We start from the raw sequence: 18,889 nt of genomic DNA on the forward strand, positions 1-18,889 counted from the left end.
GTTCTGCATATCTATGAATAAACATCCAAGAATAAACTCACAGAAAGGAAACCTGACTGCACACTTACCATTGGATCTCTGTCAGAGAATTTCCAAAGTTACAAAAACACTAATTTAAAAAACAATCTCCACATGACTAGAAAGTAAGAATCAGAACAAAGGCAAAATGCTTCCTGCTATTATTGTCATCAGGTGTAAAGGAAATTCCATTTCCCCAAATTCTGACAGACAAAAGCCAGTATTTCTCAGGAACTTGTGAAGCCAGTTCTCCTCTACCAAAAGGAGGCATTTCCCTTATCAGTGGTGAAAGGGACAAATGGCTGTCTGTGGTGCCTACAGCATGGCTGGCCTCCAGGCTCCCTCAGTATCAAAGTTTCATACTTCAGGGTCCATGCTAATATCCTAGCTCTTCCCACCTCCTCCCCTACCCTAAACTCCCAGCAGCTCAGAAGGCTGCCCTCCCCCAGGTTACTCCTTCTCCTTCTAACCCTGTTATTTCTGCTTGGCTTGCTCTGTTTGACCTCCTCCATTTGTCACCACCACTACACCGCACCCGTCTCCATCTTTTCTACCTTCCTGTTCTGTGTGTGTGTCCCCCAATCTCCCTCTCTCTCTGCTCCCCGACACTCTTTTTCTCTATGTAGGTCCCCCTTTGTCTGTGCTGCTCCTGCTTCTCTCATGGCCAGGTCCAGTCTGCTGGCCATGTTCCCTCTACTACTTTCTCTGTCTGCTCTGAACTCTTTCAGATGCCTCTGGCTGTTCTCTCTCATGTCTAAAAAAAAAAAAAAAAAAAAAAGCCTTGCTCTTAACCATACCATGGAGCAGCAGCCATGTTGACAGATGATATAATTTTTAGTCTATTTCTCTACTAGGAGAGAATTTACAATAAAAGATTACTAAAACATTTTTGAACGAGTGGAAAAGAATGATAACTAGAATATATTAACTGAAGTGAATACAACATAAAATTAAAAAGTACAGAAAACATCCAACTTAGACCAATTGGCCATTTCTCATCTTTTACCTTCCTAAAAGAAGCTGGTGTTTTACTGCAGTAATACTGAGCCAAAGAGAAGAGATCTTCTATATCTTCCAGATTCAAGCTGGATGGAGTACTTTCCAAGAAGTCTGAAATGTGATTATAGACATGACAGCAATTAACAAATTATTTTGTGAAAAATATAGTAACTAGCACTACTTAAGTTTAAAGCTAAAACAGCTCCAACATAAACAACATATAAATAAAATCTCAGCACTGATTTTTTGAGCTGTTTTCATCTTTACCCAGCACTGGCAACTGAACCCAGGGCCTTGTGTATAGTGCAGTATAAGAACATGAGACCTGGACAGAACCTCAGAACTCTTCTACACCAATCCTGCAACATTCTAAATGAGGTAACTGAGATCAAATGGCCTCAACAATTATTAAATAGTACTTACGGATAACTTCTTCTTTGCTGTCAGACTCTTGTGCTAAAATAACTTCTCTGTAAGAAGGAATTGAGTAAATTTGAGTTAACTACTAAAGCAACGTATCAAAGTTGAAAAAAATAATCTAACCAACATGATACTTACTTTGAATTAACAAGGATAATTAACATTAAGAAATAAATAAAAAATGGATCCGCTTGCTGTAGATATCCATCCCATATCGCCTGGGTGACTTCGATGGAACAGTAATGTGCAAAAAGGCTCCCGAGCTGCAGTCAGGAGAGAGACATAAACCACTGGAGCTGCCTTTTCAGGTAGTGAGGCACACGAGTCAGCAGTACCATATCACCTGGTACTTAACGTGGACCCTAACTTGAGCATATGAAATCCAAAGGCAGAAACGGGGGTCACTTAACTATCTGTGTGACTTAAGGCATGTCATTTAACCTCATTAAAGCTTCCATCTCTACTTCTCAGACAACCAAAAACAAACAACACAAAGGACACTCTTCTCCAATGCTGAGAAGAGAGATGGTTACCCTAACCGTGTAGAGAAATATCTCTGCCATCGGATTACACGCGGCATTCAGAACTTTATCAGCTTGGTTAGCACTTCATTACCGATTACAGCAGGCATTCAGATTTAAAGGTTACAGTGAGGCTTGTGCACAGCAGTTTAAGGGTGCTAGTACAACCTCAACTCGGTACCAATGCCAACTGCTCCAAAGCTTACTTACAAATAAATCACGAAATGCCAGACAAAATTCAGATTTTTCAGCTTTTTAGATTTTAGGAGCTTTCTAGGTTTTGTGTTTAAAAAAAAAAAAAAAGAAGTTACTAATTTATAATCTTCCTTACTACATAATTGTGTTTTAAAATACATGAAGATCTAATTTCACTTGCTATTAAGTTTTCCTTAGACTCAGAAATAACTACATCTAAAGTATTGTATTTAAAATTTCTCATGGCTAACAGAAACATAAATGTTCAGTACAGATTCTGTGTCAGGCACTAAATTACTGCAATATATTGTTTAGGAGTTATCTTTAGTCCTCACAATAGGCCTTACGAGTGGACTTCTCTCCCAGACAAGGACTAGACTTGGATGACACAGCTGTCCTCAGTCCACAGAGCTGAGCTGAGTGCTGGGACTAGGAAAAGACCAAGATTCTTCAGGCCATGAACCAGAAGGCTTTAAAGCATGATGTGCTACAAATACTTTCTGGTTTTGTTTGAAAAATTACTATGACAAAGACAGATTAGAAGGTTTGAATATAAACTGAGTAACAACATGCAGCTAAACTACAGCCACCAGTGCCCTCCTCAGTCATGGGCTCTGGACATAATTGCAATTGCTTAGCAAATGATAAAACAAAACAAAAAACAAAAACAATAAAACCTTGAACTTCAGAGCAAACTACCTGGCAGTGCAGCTGGAGGGAAATCAGTTGCTTTAGCATATTCAACCCCCTAAACAACAGAGCACTAACTTAAGAGTTCTGGCAATGGAGATGTCATTTCCTAGCAGAGACCAACACTGATCATTAAAATGTTTAAGAAATAATTCCTTTCTAAATAAAAAATAATTAGGCTTAATGGCAACATATAAACAGGGATGCTACAATTTTATAGGAATTTTGTTTTTAACTCAAAGTGACATGACTGGCCAAGAGAACTAAGGAAGAGGCTTTGAGATTTACTGTCTGGAGGCAACGCCAGTTAAGATGCTCAAAATACCATTGCTGATTTTTAAATGCATCCCATCATCCTCTGAGACATCATTATATAATTATTCCCATCTTACAGATAAAGAAACTGGAGCTCTGAGCCAAGTATCTTGGCTTACACAGTTAGTTACCACAGAGGCAGAAATGGGAAGCTCCCTAAAGAAATGGTAGTAAAACATGACCAAAGAATATGTTTAACTCCTTAATTGTCCTCTAATATTCAACCAATTCTGTAGAAGATCATTAGTCAGCACAGCAGAGCATCCTTAAATACTATCTGAGGAATCCAGAAATCCCAAGATTCTGCAGTGAGACATTAGTGACACTCCACTATTGTCACAAGAATTCTTAAAACTTTGACTGGCCTACTCCACATTCATTCTCTCATTAATGAACAGACTTCCCAGAAGACTACAAGATAACATTACAAACTGAATAAATTTAGAAGCAGCTGCGTAAGCTCATCTGCCTTTGATGTAAGCAAACAACATGAAAATATAATTACACTATTCTCACTATTTACTTTTGGGAAATGTAGTCATTCTTCATTGTAAGTAGGCTAATTATGTTAGCATAAAATAGGTTTAGCATAAAATAGGTTAACTTTTAAGTGAACTAAAACAAATAATTAAAACTCTTTAGTTTTAGCTCCTCATCAACATAATTCATATGAACAATGGATCTCTAAAATTTTTAAGAGTATATAGGGTTCTAAGACTCAAAGATTTCAAAAGAACATGAGCTCTAGAATGAGACATCCCACTGAAAATATAAATACAGGGAAAAAAAAAAGCAGTCAGTTGTACTTTATATTCTTTTGTATCAACCATTCGGTAATTTTAGCTTTCCTCATGATTATTTACCAATTATTACTGACACTATCAACAATTTAAATACAAAGTTTTAAGCAGAACTCATATTTGCATATATATTTACAAACACTGTACATTTACAAAAATATAGATATTAGTTCTGGCACACATACATAAATACATATGTATTTATACATAATATTTACTAATATATGAACCATATTATTGCTATTTCTATATATGTATTAAATAACAAAAAAGAAATGTTGTGGGCTTTTAAGGATTTGGGGGTTTACTACATAGCCCAACCTAGCCTCTAACCAACTACAGTTTTATATAAACTATTTTTCATTAAGTGTTCCTACTTTCACTTTATTACCCAGTGGAGTGCATAGGAGTCTGGAGTAATTTTCTTTGTATCAAGAAAAGAACAAAGCTCAGGTTCGTGGTACTGGATGAGTAATCGGAAGAGATGAAATGGCCTCCCCTTCAGAGAACAATCCCTACAAGAAAGGGAAGCAAAGTTTCTCATTACTAGATCAGACGTGAGCACACTGGTATTCCGTCCTCCTGAAATACCCATTTCCTCTCTTTACCATCAGGACACCCTGGATCCACAGCAAACCCATCTGAGATCTAGGCAAAGCACTATTCTAATACCTTCTAAAAGACCCAGCTTTCAGCCCACACTGCCACTTGAGGGAGGTTTTCTAGGCAAACCCAGGAGCACTCAACTGAGAGGACTTAGATTACTGTGATACAGTTAGGGTTCCCAAAGCTCAAGAGGGCCCTGAATGAGTCTGGCCTCCTCTGTCCTTGCCAAGTAAGAGGGAAAGTTCTTAGACTACTTCAAGTTTGCACCACAGTTCACATATTGAGAGGACTGTCTTTCAGTAAAGGTAGAATTCTGAAGACTACAGATGAAATTTCAGAAGAGTGATCTCCGAGCCTGAGGCAATCAGTACGGCTTGGGTACCAGGTCCCAGAATAAATTCCAGAAAAATGCCCAGCTTCAAATGATTTCTATACAAGTTAAGATTAAAAACTTGAATTTCAAAGTTAGTCACCAAATATATATACTCTGCCCTTTTTATTATCACAAGGTCTTTCACATTCTTATGCAGATACTTTAACAAAAGAATACTTGCAAAAGGACAGAGAAGTGTTCTGATGCTTGAATTCCCTGTGGCTTCTTGTGGCTAACTCAGGAAACAGCTCATGTGCTCAGCCTTAAGGAGACTCATCTGCCTAGGGTAGTCATGGGAGCTACCCAAATCCTGACCTCAAAAGGTACCCACACGTGTCCATCTGGGTCAGGCCCGGACTGGTCAACACGCTAGCTCAGTATTCAGGGCACTGACAGGGTTGCTTCTACCTGACTAGACGCTGTCCCTGACGGGAACACAGAACAACATCTTTTAAGTCCAACCTGGATATCAACCACTGAAATCACCTGTGTGCTAAAAATTTGGTGACACTCTTGTTATCATGTTTTCTTTAGTGTTTTTGTGTTAGCACCTCAAAACTTGGAGCTAGAGAGATGGCTCTGTGGTTAAGAGCACTGTCTGCTCTTCCAAAGGACTTGGGTTCAATTCCCAGCACCCACATGGCATCTCACAGCTTTCTGTAATGCCAATCCAAGTGATCTGGCACCTTCACACTAATGCACATAAAATGAAAATAAATTATAATAATTAACACCTCAAAACTGAACAGAGTTACTTCATGGAAAATAATCTATTACAAAATAGCTGATTTTCAGTAGCTTGACCTTCCTGACCAAAGGACACCATTGCTTTTTACTCACTGTATCTTAAAAACAACAGCAAGCACAACATTGAAAACACGGTTACTTTGCCCAGTGTTTGTTACAGTAAGGTAGGTGTTACCATGAACAGTGAACTCACTCACTTTTCACTTAGGCCTGGAAGTTTCACTCCAGGGTCAGTCTCCACAAACTATGTCAGCTTTTGTACTGAGATGCATCCTACTCATCCAAAGGAATAAGGCAAGACTGTCCTCTGATGTATCCGTGAAATATTTAAAGCCGAGGCCATTGTAATAAAAGCCAATTACTTATTAAAGGAAAACTTCCAAACACTGTAATAAGCATTTCACAAGCTCATTTCATTTTATCTTCACAAACAACCTTATTGACCCCCATATTCATTTTACAAATGAAAACACTGAGGTTCATTTGAGGTCAAGTATGTCACTGAGAGCCACCCAGCCTGCAATAACAAATTATACAACTATGACTTCAACACAGAAACTGAGCCTTAAGTCATTGTATAATACTGCCATCTTTCCATATGCAAAACGTAGTAATTCAACAAGCTATTATAACAGGGGTATAGTCTTAAAAGCAAACTAAAGAAATGAAGCAAAGTAAAAAAACAAACAAACAAAAAAACTTTTTACTTTGCAAATGAAGCAAAGTAAAAGGTTAAAGTGCATCATTAAAAACTATTTTTAAGCTGGGTATGGTGGCGTACACCTTTAATCTCAGCGCTTGGGAGGCAGAGGCAGGAGGACCTTTATGAGTTCAAGGCAAGCCTGGTCTACAAAGTTCTGGGACAGCCACTTTGTTCAGTGATAAAATACTTGGCATATGTGAGGACATAGGTTTAAATTCAGCACTGCAAAAATAAAAATAATAACAATGTTATTCAAAGGGAATAAATGACAATTATTTATGTAAATATACTAGTTTATATCACTGTCATGGTTTGTTATGCCTCAACTATCACTGTCTTGTTATTTTTGTTCTCTGAGAAAGTGTCTCATTCTGTAGCCCTGTCTATGCAGCCCAGGTTGCCCTTGAATTCACAGCAGGCATCCAGCATCCTCCTGATAGCCCTCCTGACTGCTGGGATCACAGGAGAGTCACCACGTAAGCTTGCTTGATTTTTGATTTCTAAAATTTATTTTTATTTTATGTGTTTGAGGGTTTTGCCTGACCGTGTGTCTGTGTGCTATGTGCACATAGCACCTGCAGGGGTCAGAAGAGAGTGTCAGATCTCCAGGAACCAGAGTTATAGACAACTGTGAGCTGCCACGGGGGTACTGGGAGTAGAACCCAGGTCCTTTGCATGAGCTGCCAGTGCTCTTCGCTGCTGAGCCATCTCTCCAGCCCCGATGCCCACCTGTCAATCTATCCCCTTTAATATTAAAAAATGGCAGTACACAGAAGGCCCAGAGACAGAACTGGATTTATGCTGGGGAGAGTAATCCTAAATCTGAATATAAATGCAGAGCAATTGGATGCCAAGGTAGAACACAGAGGCAGGAAGAATGCAGGGAATGGAAGCAGCTGCTGAGCTAGAAGGTCTCATCTCTGGAAGAGTGAGTGTCACTGGGAATAAGCCACCGAAATAGCATTCATTTAATGGCTGTGTACTTCAGCGTTACTCTCAACTACAAGGGTTTGTGCTTGCCAGAATTTTAGCCATCTTGCATTTCAATCAGTAGATATTAAAATGGTATTCTTCTATACAGATGTATGGGGATCAATGCTCTCTCTACCAACAATGGCCACTGTGCTGTGCTAAATGCAGAACCCACAGAAAAAGGAACTGGAAGAATGCGACAAGGTAACATGTAACACAGCTCAGTATGACTCTATTCCCAACACGGCCACCATGCTTTAGAGACAATGCTGGAACATTATGTCTGTCTGTCTGTCTCTCTCTTTCATTTTCCTTTTTTTAGGGGGTATGTGTGGGTTTTTTTTGACACAGAGTTTCTCTGTGTAGCCTTGTCTACAGAACTCACTCTGTAGACCAGGCTGGCCTTGAACTCAAGATCCACCTGCCTCTGCCCTGAATGTTAGGATTAAAGGCATGGGCCACCACCATCTGGCTTCATGTCCCTTGCTATGACTAGCTCTGTTACACTAAGAGATGGCCATAGGAACTAATAAATCACAGGAAGCTGACAGGTATATGACAGAACTATCCCTTGCTGGGAATCCCAATTTCGGCTTTGCCATGACCATGGCCTTCTCCTTTATATCTTTAGGCCCATGTTCTTTATGTAGAAGAGCATGGCCTCAAGGAAGCACAGAGGCCCATCACTCTGATCTAGGTATAATCTCCAGGTAGCTTTAAAAACCTATATGCATGGCTCTAGTGTGCTTATACTTAAATTCCTGGGATTTTTGGCCAAATCAATATATTTTTTTTTCTTTAGATCTTTTTTCTCTATAGATTTCTCTTGTGGCTAAACAGTTCTCCAAAGAAGATAAAGGACTTACCAACAAACTTATGAAAAGATGCTTAACATCATTAGCCAGCAATGAGATCCAGATCAAAAACCTCAACAAGAGACTGGAGTGCAGCTCAGAGTGAGTGTATTTTTCCAAAATAATTGAGTTCCAGGAATCTGACGTCCCCTTCTGGCCTCCTCAGGTACCAGGCACTCATGTGGTACACACATACATGCATGCAGGCAAAACACCCATACATATAATAAATAAAAGTTTTAAGTATTTGTCACAAGAATAAAGTCAAGTAGCAAGCATATCTCAAGGAATTTCAAAATTTTCCTGGCCCTTCGACCTTACCATCAAAAGAAACCTAACAAACTTTATTTCAAAGTGAAACAGGCTTTTTTAACTACAAGGAAATCATGTTTTACCTGGGAATATACTTATTCATGATGGCATAAAAGCAGTTGTAGAGGTCGCTGCGAGGCAGCTGGAGACACACCAGGGGCTTCAGTAGATGAGTCCAACTCAGGGACGTGCTGTATTTAACATTGCGTGATTTACAGTAAAAAGTAATTACGGATTCAATATCCAGAAGTAATTCTGCTGCCTTCTCCTCTGGCACTGAGAGCTGCTCTAGAAATAAAGCATCAAACCAAAGTTATCAAGGAACTACCAGAGGCTCCGCAACGGAGCACACTACATCACCAACATGCCATGTGGGCGCATTAGACTATGACAAATGCAGTAAAATTGTGAGAGCACTTTTTCTCATAATTGTCTTTTTCATTTACATTTTTTGTAGTAGTGAGATCAAACCATGGCTTTGTATATGCTAGACAAATGCTTTATCGCTGAGCTATGTCTATCCCTTATCATATTTCACAGACATTGGCTCACTGGTGCAAAACCCAAGGAAAAAAAAACATAGTCAAAGTTCTTTATAACATTCTACTTTTAATTTTTAAAGCTGTCATTGTGTATATTCATTGTACATGGTACTGTGTTACATAAGGACATTGTCATACAGTGATATACTGTATGTTGAATATATTCTCCCTAGTCTTCTTCTTAACTTAGAGCAAGATAATTGTTACAAAACAACTATCAGTTTCTTACCTAGTCCTGGGAGGAAAGAGGAGGGAAGAGGAGGGAGGAGGAGGGATGAGGAAGAGAAGGAGGAGGAGGAGGAGGAGGAGAAGAAGAAGAAAAAGAAGAAGAAGAAGAAGAAGAAGAAGAAGAAACAGTAACTAGTAATATCGACCACATACTTATTTAACACAAGAGTACTGGGCAATGCCCAGCATGACCCACGTTGCTGGAAAGCCAAAGAATGTTTCCTACCAAGACGACCAATTGCCCTACAATGTGGAGCTCTGGCAAGTAGAAGGAGAATTCATTCTCTACCATAAAATTTAGTACTTTATTCCTTCCCTTCCTTTGTTTTAAATCTTATAATAAAGCTAATCAAATATGCACAAGCAAAACGACCTATGACTTTTCATACTGGCAGCTCTCATATAAAATAAAGATACAAAATGCAAATTAAATATGAAAAAATTATAACCATTACGATTAAAATCAAGGTAATCTCAGAAATACATGATACACATCATGTGAAGTTTTCAAATCTCTGGTTCAAATTCCCTTTCTTTTGTTCACTCTACTAATAAAGTCTATCTGTCTGTCTATTTATAGTGTTGATGATAGAACCCAGGCTTTGCCTAGTCCAGGCAGGCACTCTACCCCTGAGCTCTACCTCCAATAGTTAGTTTCCAATAGTTAGTACAATGAAGCCTACTTAACCAATGTGTTAACAAAGATGTAACTGAAAGAAAAAACAAGAGTCCATCATTCTATAAATGAAGTAGAAGAGACAGGTATAAACTAAAGTAGCTTAATCTGTATTATGAATTAACAGGTTTTGTAGAATGGTTGAAAAACTATTCACCCATGACTTGTAACAATTTTAAAACAGTAGATCATGATCTGAAATTTGTAGATAAACTTTCAGAACACAATCTCTTCTACTTGTAAATAATCACGAGGGCCTACAATTATTTGGGAAACAAGATAAAGAGCAGAACAAAACGGTAAAATGTAGATGAAAATCAATAATATAAAAATGAATAGTAAAGATTTTTTAAGGACAACACTATTTACAAGACCTTTAAAAATTCAACATATCCCAAATTATAACAAGATAACTTTTTTCATGGTTATCAAACTTACCAATAAACTCTAGACAATCTTTATGAATAGTGTTCTGCTCGGGCAAGTCTAAAATACCATCCCATGATGCCAAACTATCACCTTTTCCTGCAACGTTCAGAGCAATCTGGAAGAAAAACATTAAAAAGCAACTGGCAACAGTGTTATTTCTCCTTCCTGTAAAATATGCTGTACTAAGGAAAGCAAGGATTTAGGAATGATAACAAAAGATTACAAGCTTAAGTATCAGCACAGCACTAAGTGCGATTACCACCACGTGACAAAATGCTCCCGTATTAGATTTCCCCACTTTATGCTAATTCAATGGATAGAATAAATTACAAATATTTGTATATTTATAAACATGGCTTTACTTAAAGCCAACTGTTTTTTGAAATGTAAAAACTAACAATATGATATTGCCAAATAAAAATATATTTATTCCATATACAATTAAAAATTATAAAGACTGAACTGAGGAAATGTTATTTTGCAAGTTTTTTAAGCATATATTTTTTCAAGTATGTGTAAAAACTACTTATTTACTTATTTGTTTGTTTGAGATAGTGTCTTTCTATGTAGCCCTGGCTATCTTGGAACTCTGTAGACCAGGTTCGACACCATACATTCTTTTTTATTTAATTTAATTTAATTCAATTTTATTTTATTTTACCAGCAGTGCTGGGGGTGGAACCTAGAAGCCCCGCACGTGGTAGGCAAGAACCCTACCACTGAGCTACATTCTCAACCAAGATCATTACTGTCTTTTTTGTTTGCTTGTTTTCTGAGACAGGGTTTCTCTGGGTAGACTTTGCTCCTCTGGCGCTTGCTCTGTGGACTAGGCTGGCCTTGAATTCAAAGATAGACTGCCTCTGCCTCCTGAGTGCTGGAACTAACACATTTGAATCTGAGCAAATCACCTATAAAAACACATTTATAAGACAATTCAAGACATCATTTCGATACTTCAGAATTACTCTTTTTAGACAGCTGATGGTTAGTGGGGAGGAAGAGACGTTTTCTTGAGTGGGTAGAGCCACTTGTTAAGATTAGTCATGCTCCTAAAACTCTAAGGAAACACTGGGTCTTTCCCCATCAACAAGAAAAAAGATACATGAGAGTAGAAGGGGACTATCTGCAAAGAGGAACAGGATGAGCAGGAAGGGGAGGAACAAGGGAGGATAGAGTGGTGACTACGGTCAAAATGTACAATATATATGTGTGAAACTATCATCATGAAAACATTCTTGTGCAGAAATAGCATGCACAGGTAAAAGGTAAGAACTGCTGTTGCTCTGGTATCTAAGAGTCTTATAGTTATTTTTAAACTATTTCTTGAGAATCTATCATTGAAGTATAGAAAACACTACAGAAACATTAATTTTGAGACAAGGTCTCATTATGTCTTCCTGTCTGGCCTGGAATTCACAGTATAGAGCAGGCTAGCCTTGAACTCAAAGAGAATGGCCTGCCTCTGCCTCCTAGTGCAGGCAGGGATTAAAAGCATGTACAACTATCCCTGGCTCAGAAACATACTTTTAGTTAGTTACTTAGACCAATTTTCTTTTTTTTTTTTAATTCTTTATTAATTACACTTTATTCACTTTGTATCCCCCCTGTGGTTCCCTCCCTCCTCCCATCCCAATCCCTCCCTTCCTTCACCCTCTGCATGCATGCCCCTCCCCAAGTCCACTGATAGGGGAGGTCTTCTTTTCCTTCCTTCTGATCCTAGTCAATTAGGTCTCAACAGAAGTGGCTGCATTGTCTTCTTCTGTGGCCTGGTAATACTGCTTCCCCCTCAGGGGGAGGTAATTAAAGAGCAGGCCAATCATTTCATTAGACCAATTTTCTAATTGCAGCATACTCATAGTCTTTTCAGAGAACTGGAAACCAATTATTAAAAATTCTTTTAAGCGACTACATTTTACTCATCAGTTTCTAGTTACCTTCCAAACCTTGGCCCTCAGTTCAGTGGGCAGTGGTCTCCCTTGAATTATATTTCTCAAAGTTTCAAGATCACAACCTCCTGCTTCAAGGGCTTCTTCAAGATCTTTTTCCCTAAAAAAAGAAAGAAAAATTTCTCTTTATTAAAACTATTCTTGACTCATTTTTTAAACAACATTTATTCATAAGCACGGCCAGTTAAAGACTACATCTCAGAAGAAAAGTTTTTCAGTGGGCAGAATGCAACAACGCAAGGCACATGAGGCATCCACACATTCTGCTTCAGGGGCAGAATTCTGCCTTCACATAACTTACTTATCAGAGCTTATTGCTCAGAATTGCTAAGAAGAAGATGGCACAAGCATATTGATAGCACTGTGAACTGCAGACAACTCATCACTTAGTCATGGCAGAGGGACAGCTTGATGCAGCACTCATCGTGTGTAAGGCACTGTTCTAAAATTTTTACGTATGTCTATTTATTGTTTGTTTGCTTAGAAACAGAACCTCACATACTACAGGCTGGCCTCAAACTTAAACTCCTGCTCCTACTCCCCCCCATCTTCCAGGAGCTGGGATTATAGAGCACACAACCATCCCAGTCTGCATGTGTTTGTTCTTAATCATCACTACAGCGACTCACATCACCAGCTGCAGTTATGATGCAAAATGAGGCAAAAATGGGCTATGAACACTTGCAAGACAACTGAAATAACCACCCTATGGCATTAAAAATCATTATTATTGTGATGTGTTATTACCACATGTCTATAATTAGTAGCAAAGCCAAGACTCAAATTTTAGCAGTCTGGATCCCAAATGCATGCCCATAACATTATGCTAAACAGTAGCAAAAATGAGAAACCCTAAAATTCAAGCAAGAATTCAAAGCACTGAGATCTGAGAGTATTTAGTACATAAGTATATCAACGTTATTCCCACAGCAGAGCCTGACTTACAAACAGTGTTTGATAAGTATCAGTAGAACAAAAAGAGGCTCCACTGTTAAATAAAGAAAATTATAACAAAACATCATCAAGCAAACTAAGGGTCAGTTATGCTCAATCACATCTGAGGAGAAAAGCAGAAACTTAATTTTCTTTCCACTGTGCATGATTAAGATGGTCAGTTAAGAACTTTCACATGGTATGGACTGTTCTGTAGCTAGAAATACCAGTTAAATCAATTCTCTGGGAATTTCAAAGGTTGAGGTTCCAGTCATATTATTTTAGCATATATTAAAATCTGTAAAGACATTTTTAAAAGATCATAATTCAGCTAGCATCCTTATAGCAACCTAAGGAGAAAGGTAAAGTGGCTAGAATCAGGAACTTGAGATGCTGTCTCACTTCAACAGTTTTAGAGAAAAATCAATGGTTGAATAATTTAAACCTCCCGTGCTGCTCCAACTCTGAGACTTCTTGTTTAGTTGTGCACATATCATTAAGCTGTTCTCTCTTAACAGAAAGGGAGTAAATGAACACATAATCACTTAGTACAATCAACAGCAAAGCACCAGTTAAGCGTGAAGTGTCCAAATCATACGGGGACAATGGTGACCACACAGGACATATTTTGGTCTTTTGCAAATAATCACTAAAAAGTTGGAAGAAAGGGAAAAAGAATGAGAGATTTCAAGTTTAGTGCTGAAAGTGTAGGCCTAATGTAGACTGGAGTCTGTCTAGTCTATGCTAACCAAGCTGGATAAGACAGACTATCAGAATTCAAACTGTGGTTTATAACTATGAAATTAAGAAAACACAAGGTATAACTGGTAAATAAATATGGTATGTTTGTCACATGTGTAAACAAAATGAGGAAAATATCCTCTAACTGAGATGGAATTTTATCACATAAATAAACTAGAATTTTTCCAATTTTTTTAGTGCAAACCTTTTTCTTTTCAAAGTAGTGCTGACAAATACCTTACTATCCCAGGCAATAAAGCTAGTATATGCCCGGGGAACCAACATCTGTGGTGGCAGTTCAACTGGAAGCAAGTACTATGGAGACCAGAAAATACTATACTTGAAGTAGTGAAAGACACTTTCCACAAACCTAAATAATTAACAATAACAGTGTCTTCTGAGGGAGGCAAGGGTTCAGTTTTCAGACTTTAAATACAAGCATTTGTAACTGTAGTAAAAGAGCTGCAAATACTTCAGTCAAAGATTGTACAGATAAGCAAAAAACGAGAACTCTACATAGCATTCAGACCTCAAGAGGCTTAAGCCTCAGCCTTTGAACATGTAGTATCTACAAGTCTAACTGGTTCTTGTGAAGTCTGAGTGGGCAGGGTATAGTTTTTTCAGTCTTCCTTGGCTATAAGAAACTTCAAACTGACCTTCCACACTAAAAGTCAGTATAAACATACTAGGCAGGAAGACAAGGTCCCAAAATAGAAAAGTACAAGCTTTGTTCATTAAAATAAATAATGATACCCTTTGCTCAGCAAGTTCAACACATAGCAAACACAAGGCTTTGTGAGGAACAGAGAAAACCACCTCCCTCTGGGTCCATAACTCTGAAACTATAACATATGTTGTAACACAACAGGGTGTGTCAATGAGCTACCAATAACATGCTTACAAAATAGATACAAAAGTCCAGCAATGGGTTTCACACCTGTGATCCCAGGAATCATGAGGCTAAAACACAGGAGGACTGTGGGACTTCAAGGCCAGCCTGGACTACAGTGTGAGACCCTGTATCAAAATAAAAACAAACAACAAACAACAGAAAGAAAAGAAAGGAATAGCTATCTCCAAAACAAAATGCAATAAAATTTCCCTCATTGGATGTTTTGTGGTAAAATCATGAATGCACTCTAACCCAAGCTGCTTTATAATTACGCCCAGGCAATCATGGGCTCATACTCCAGCTACTGAGTTAAATTCTCTTTCATCAGACATGAACTCAAATATAGGGAAAAGTGCACAATTACACAGGAGACTAAAGCATGATCTCCAGCCACTTCCAAACTTAATATGCCTTCCTAAGCATCTAAGATTACTAAATCTAACCAGAAAGCTTATAACTGTTCTTACATAAGCCACTCAATGAATCATATGGAAAATATGACTGCCAAAACAATAAAGATTATCAACGTAACTCTTGGTTGCCTCTGCAGAGTTGAGGGTGAGCCGCTATTGCTGAAGACACCATACACTTATGACACAGGACCTGGATGATCTGAGCTCATCTGACCAGAAGGCCTCTTTTTTTTTATTATTTAATTTTATTTTTTTCTTATTAGTTACATTTTATTAACTCTGTATCCTAGCTGTATCCCGCTCCCTCATTCCCTCCCAATCCCACCCTCCCTCCCTCATCTCCACCCTGCCCCTTTCCAAGTCCACTGATAGGGGGGGACCTCCTCCCCATTCATCTGACCCTGTTTTATCAGGTATCTTCAGGACTGGCTGCAAAGTCCTCCTCTGTGGCCTAACAGGACTGCTCCTCCCTTGGGGGTGGGCCAGCCATTGAGTTCCTGTTAGAAATAGTCCTTGTTCCCCTTACTATGGGAAACCAATTGGTTACTGAGCTACCACGGGCTACATCCGAGCAGAGGTTCTAGGTTATATCCATACATGGTCCTTGGTTGAATGTCAGTCTCAGAAAAGACCCTGTGCCCAGATATATTTGGTCCTTGTGAAGCTCCTATCCTTTCCCCATCATACTAACTCCCCTTCTTTCATATGATTCCCAGAAGGCCTCTTTCATATCTACCTTCTATGGTTCCAGAAAATACTATGCAAGCTTCCAAGGGAAGGAAGCAATTAAACAATCCTACCCAGCTGCAACACCTATGAAGTATGACAATGATCAGAATGACAAGATATACATAAAGGTGCAATAAATGGTACTCACATGTCAGTGGCTGTCTAGTTGAACTTAAAGCCCACTCAACAGGAGGGAAATCATGCCTGGCACTGGATTCTAGACAGTTTCCTGGGGATAGTGAGGTCATGGACGTTAGCAAAGAATCTACTATCACCTCTTTGCTAGACCAGCAAACTTCCTTCCTACATTCTAAACCTTATTCTCATGCCTACAGAAAAGCACAGCTATCACCCCTCATCAAAGCAGCCTCTACAGCAAATGGAGACCATCACAGAAGACCACAACCTGATACAATGCAAAGATGAATAACGGATGGTGGGGAGCCCAGCCCCAACGGATACAACTACATCACAGTTCCTGCAAACATCATGGACGAGAGTATGGAAATAGTGTAAGACCCAAAAAGTCTGCTGTGAAACAGCCTCTCCTGGAAATAAGTAAGAATGGAACAATGGCAATATTAATGGACATGTAATGTGGAAGGGGGAATTTCCTACACTTAAACAAAAAACTCTGGGTAACTATTAACTGCTGGGATTATTAGCCTCTCTCAGGGACAAATCCCCTTAATCCCTATCCAGAAGGTCAACCTTGAAATCATACACACACCACCAACAAAAACAGACTCTGCAGGTTGTACTCACATGTTTGTGCACACACACGCACACATGCCTATTTTTTTTCATGTATATTCTGTATGTAAAGAAACATCACATCCTGGGAGTAGATATATTTACTTAGCCAAACTTTAGGCAAAGCTGGGGAATCCAATGGAAGATTGAAAGAAGGAGCCAAAGGGGTCAAGGACACCACAAGAAAACCCACAGAATCAATTAACCAGGGTCCATAGGGCCTCACAGAGATTAAACTGCCACTCAGGAAGCCTGCATGGGACTAACCTAGGCCCTCTGCATATATCTTATGGTTCTGTAGCTTGTTCTTTTTGTGGGACTCCTAATAGTTGGAAAGGGGGCAGTCTCTAACTCTTGTGCCTGCTTTTGGGATCCTTTTCCTCTTACTGAGTTGCCTAGTCCAGCCTTCATATGAGGGGAAGTGCCTAGTCTTATTATAACTTGATATATCATGTTTGGTTGATATCCCTGGAAGGTGGAAGAGTAGATCTGGGGACAGGGGAAATGGTGGGGGAGGCAATGGAGGGAGGGGAAGAAAAGGAAAAATTGTTGCAAATATTTGATCACACTGTGAACCCCAAAATTGTGTACTGGAAAAAAACTGTTTCTAGTTGTGGTGTGGCTTAGCCCAAGCACACACTTTAAATCCAACTTTCTGTTTACAGTAAACAGGTAGTTGTGGTGTGGCTCAGCCCTAACAAGTATCTTTAATCCAAGAGCTTTCTGTAAACAGGATTAAATAAAGCCAACCATAGGTCAAGAGGCCAAGCAACCAGCTGACAAGGGGTGAACATGGGGAAAAACAAAACAAAACAAAGCATAAAGCGTGAGAGGCAGTCCAGAGGATGGATGGAAAGATTCACAGGAAGTGGAAAAGAGGGACATTCAATTTGAAGGGTTTTTAAGACACTGTGGAGAAGGGGGCTTTTCTCTTCTGGGACATCTGCTGAGTAGGAAGGTCAGCTGGGTGCTTTCTCTGCCTCTCTGAGCTAGTGGGCTTTTACCCCAGTATCTGGCTCCTGAGTCTTTATTGGTAAAATCGAACATTTGGAATTTTGTTTGAAAAAACAGCATATAATTTATCCTGTGGAAGAATTTAAGACTCAAATCTATTAAAGCATTTAGAGTGGCTCATACTGACTTGCACCGTGTGCAGGTTAAGCCATGAGTGCTCAGTATATGTATCCCTGCCAACTTCAAGCCTGACCAAATGTTTCTACTTCTAAAAACCTAACCAACCAGCTGTAAGCCCAGCAAACAGTATGACAACCAGCTAGCACTTGTTTCAAACTGTTTCATGGCTTAATCTGTACCCTGTACTTCTGAGTGTTCTCTATTGTAGAGCTCATGACATATATCAGCACCAAACTCTTTTCTTTCCTTTTCCCCCCTTAAACATAATTTTATTAATTATTTGGGAATTTCATGCACTGCAAACGATCACACTCACTTTCCATTTCTCCTAGAATCCTGTACCAAGTTAAAGAAGATGCTAAATATAGTTGTTTTGGTCAGACAGCCCACACAAGTGTGACAGCTACAGGATTTCATCACTATGCAACAGAGGTCACAAAAGCTTAATTCTGTAAAATTAAAAATTAACTATAAATGGAATAAATGCCATTAAATCTTTTTAAAAGATTTTTCTATCTGCAGGTCATGAAGATCAAGTCGCACCAAATAGTACCCATGGTAGCCCTTCCTCTTCTAAGAAAAAAACTTGAGGAGTTACTACTTGTGTGTGTGTGTGGGGGGGTCTAACAGTTGCATGTGTAATGCTGAACTGTGTTCACCTTAGCTCTAAACTTTCTACACTAAGCTGCAGAAGATCCTCTCACTGGTGAACTGTAACTTCAAACTGCTCTGACCGCGTTCCTCCATGCTTTCTAAAGACAGAAGTCCCCGAATCTTTCTGTTTACCTATTCATTTACTTACTGGTTTACTTGTGTATGTGAATGTGCACATGCCACAGCACGAGTGTGGAGGCAACATGGCAACTTTCAGGGTCAGTTTTCCCCTCCACCACATAGGTGCTAGGGATGTAATTCAGGGAGTCAAGCTTGGTAGCAAGCGTCTTTAGC

At 39.1% G+C, this 18,889-nt stretch overlaps 1 protein-coding gene across 3 annotated transcripts in view; it reads right to left on the reverse strand.

Annotated features, from left to right (window-relative positions):
- Positions 1–18,889, reverse strand: part of Tbc1d23 (TBC1 domain family member 23) — a 54,371-nt gene that overhangs the window by 25,928 nt on the left and 9,554 nt on the right. For 2 of the 3 annotated variants that reach the window (XM_055594183.1, XM_055594191.1), the window contains exons 2-8: positions 12,335–12,446; positions 10,410–10,515; positions 8,609–8,813; positions 4,350–4,473; positions 1,576–1,700; positions 1,441–1,487; positions 1,025–1,128 (exon numbers count right to left, since the gene is read on the reverse strand). In XM_055594183.1, coding sequence (XP_055450158.1) covers positions 1,025–1,128; positions 1,441–1,487; positions 1,576–1,700; positions 4,350–4,473; positions 8,609–8,813; positions 10,410–10,515; positions 12,335–12,446 — 823 coding nt within the window. Of the gene's footprint in view, positions 1–1,024; positions 1,129–1,440; positions 1,488–1,575; positions 1,701–4,349; positions 4,474–8,608; positions 8,814–10,409; positions 10,516–12,334; positions 12,447–16,202; positions 16,284–18,889 lie in introns of all 3 variants that reach the window. The other variant, XM_055594200.1, reaches the window with a different exon arrangement.

The sequence above is a fragment of the Psammomys obesus genome, unplaced genomic scaffold (assembly GCF_907164565.1).
Source record: "Psammomys obesus unplaced genomic scaffold, mPsaObe1.curated_primary_1811, whole genome shotgun sequence".
NCBI classification, from domain to species: domain Eukaryota; kingdom Metazoa; phylum Chordata; class Mammalia; order Rodentia; family Muridae; genus Psammomys; species Psammomys obesus.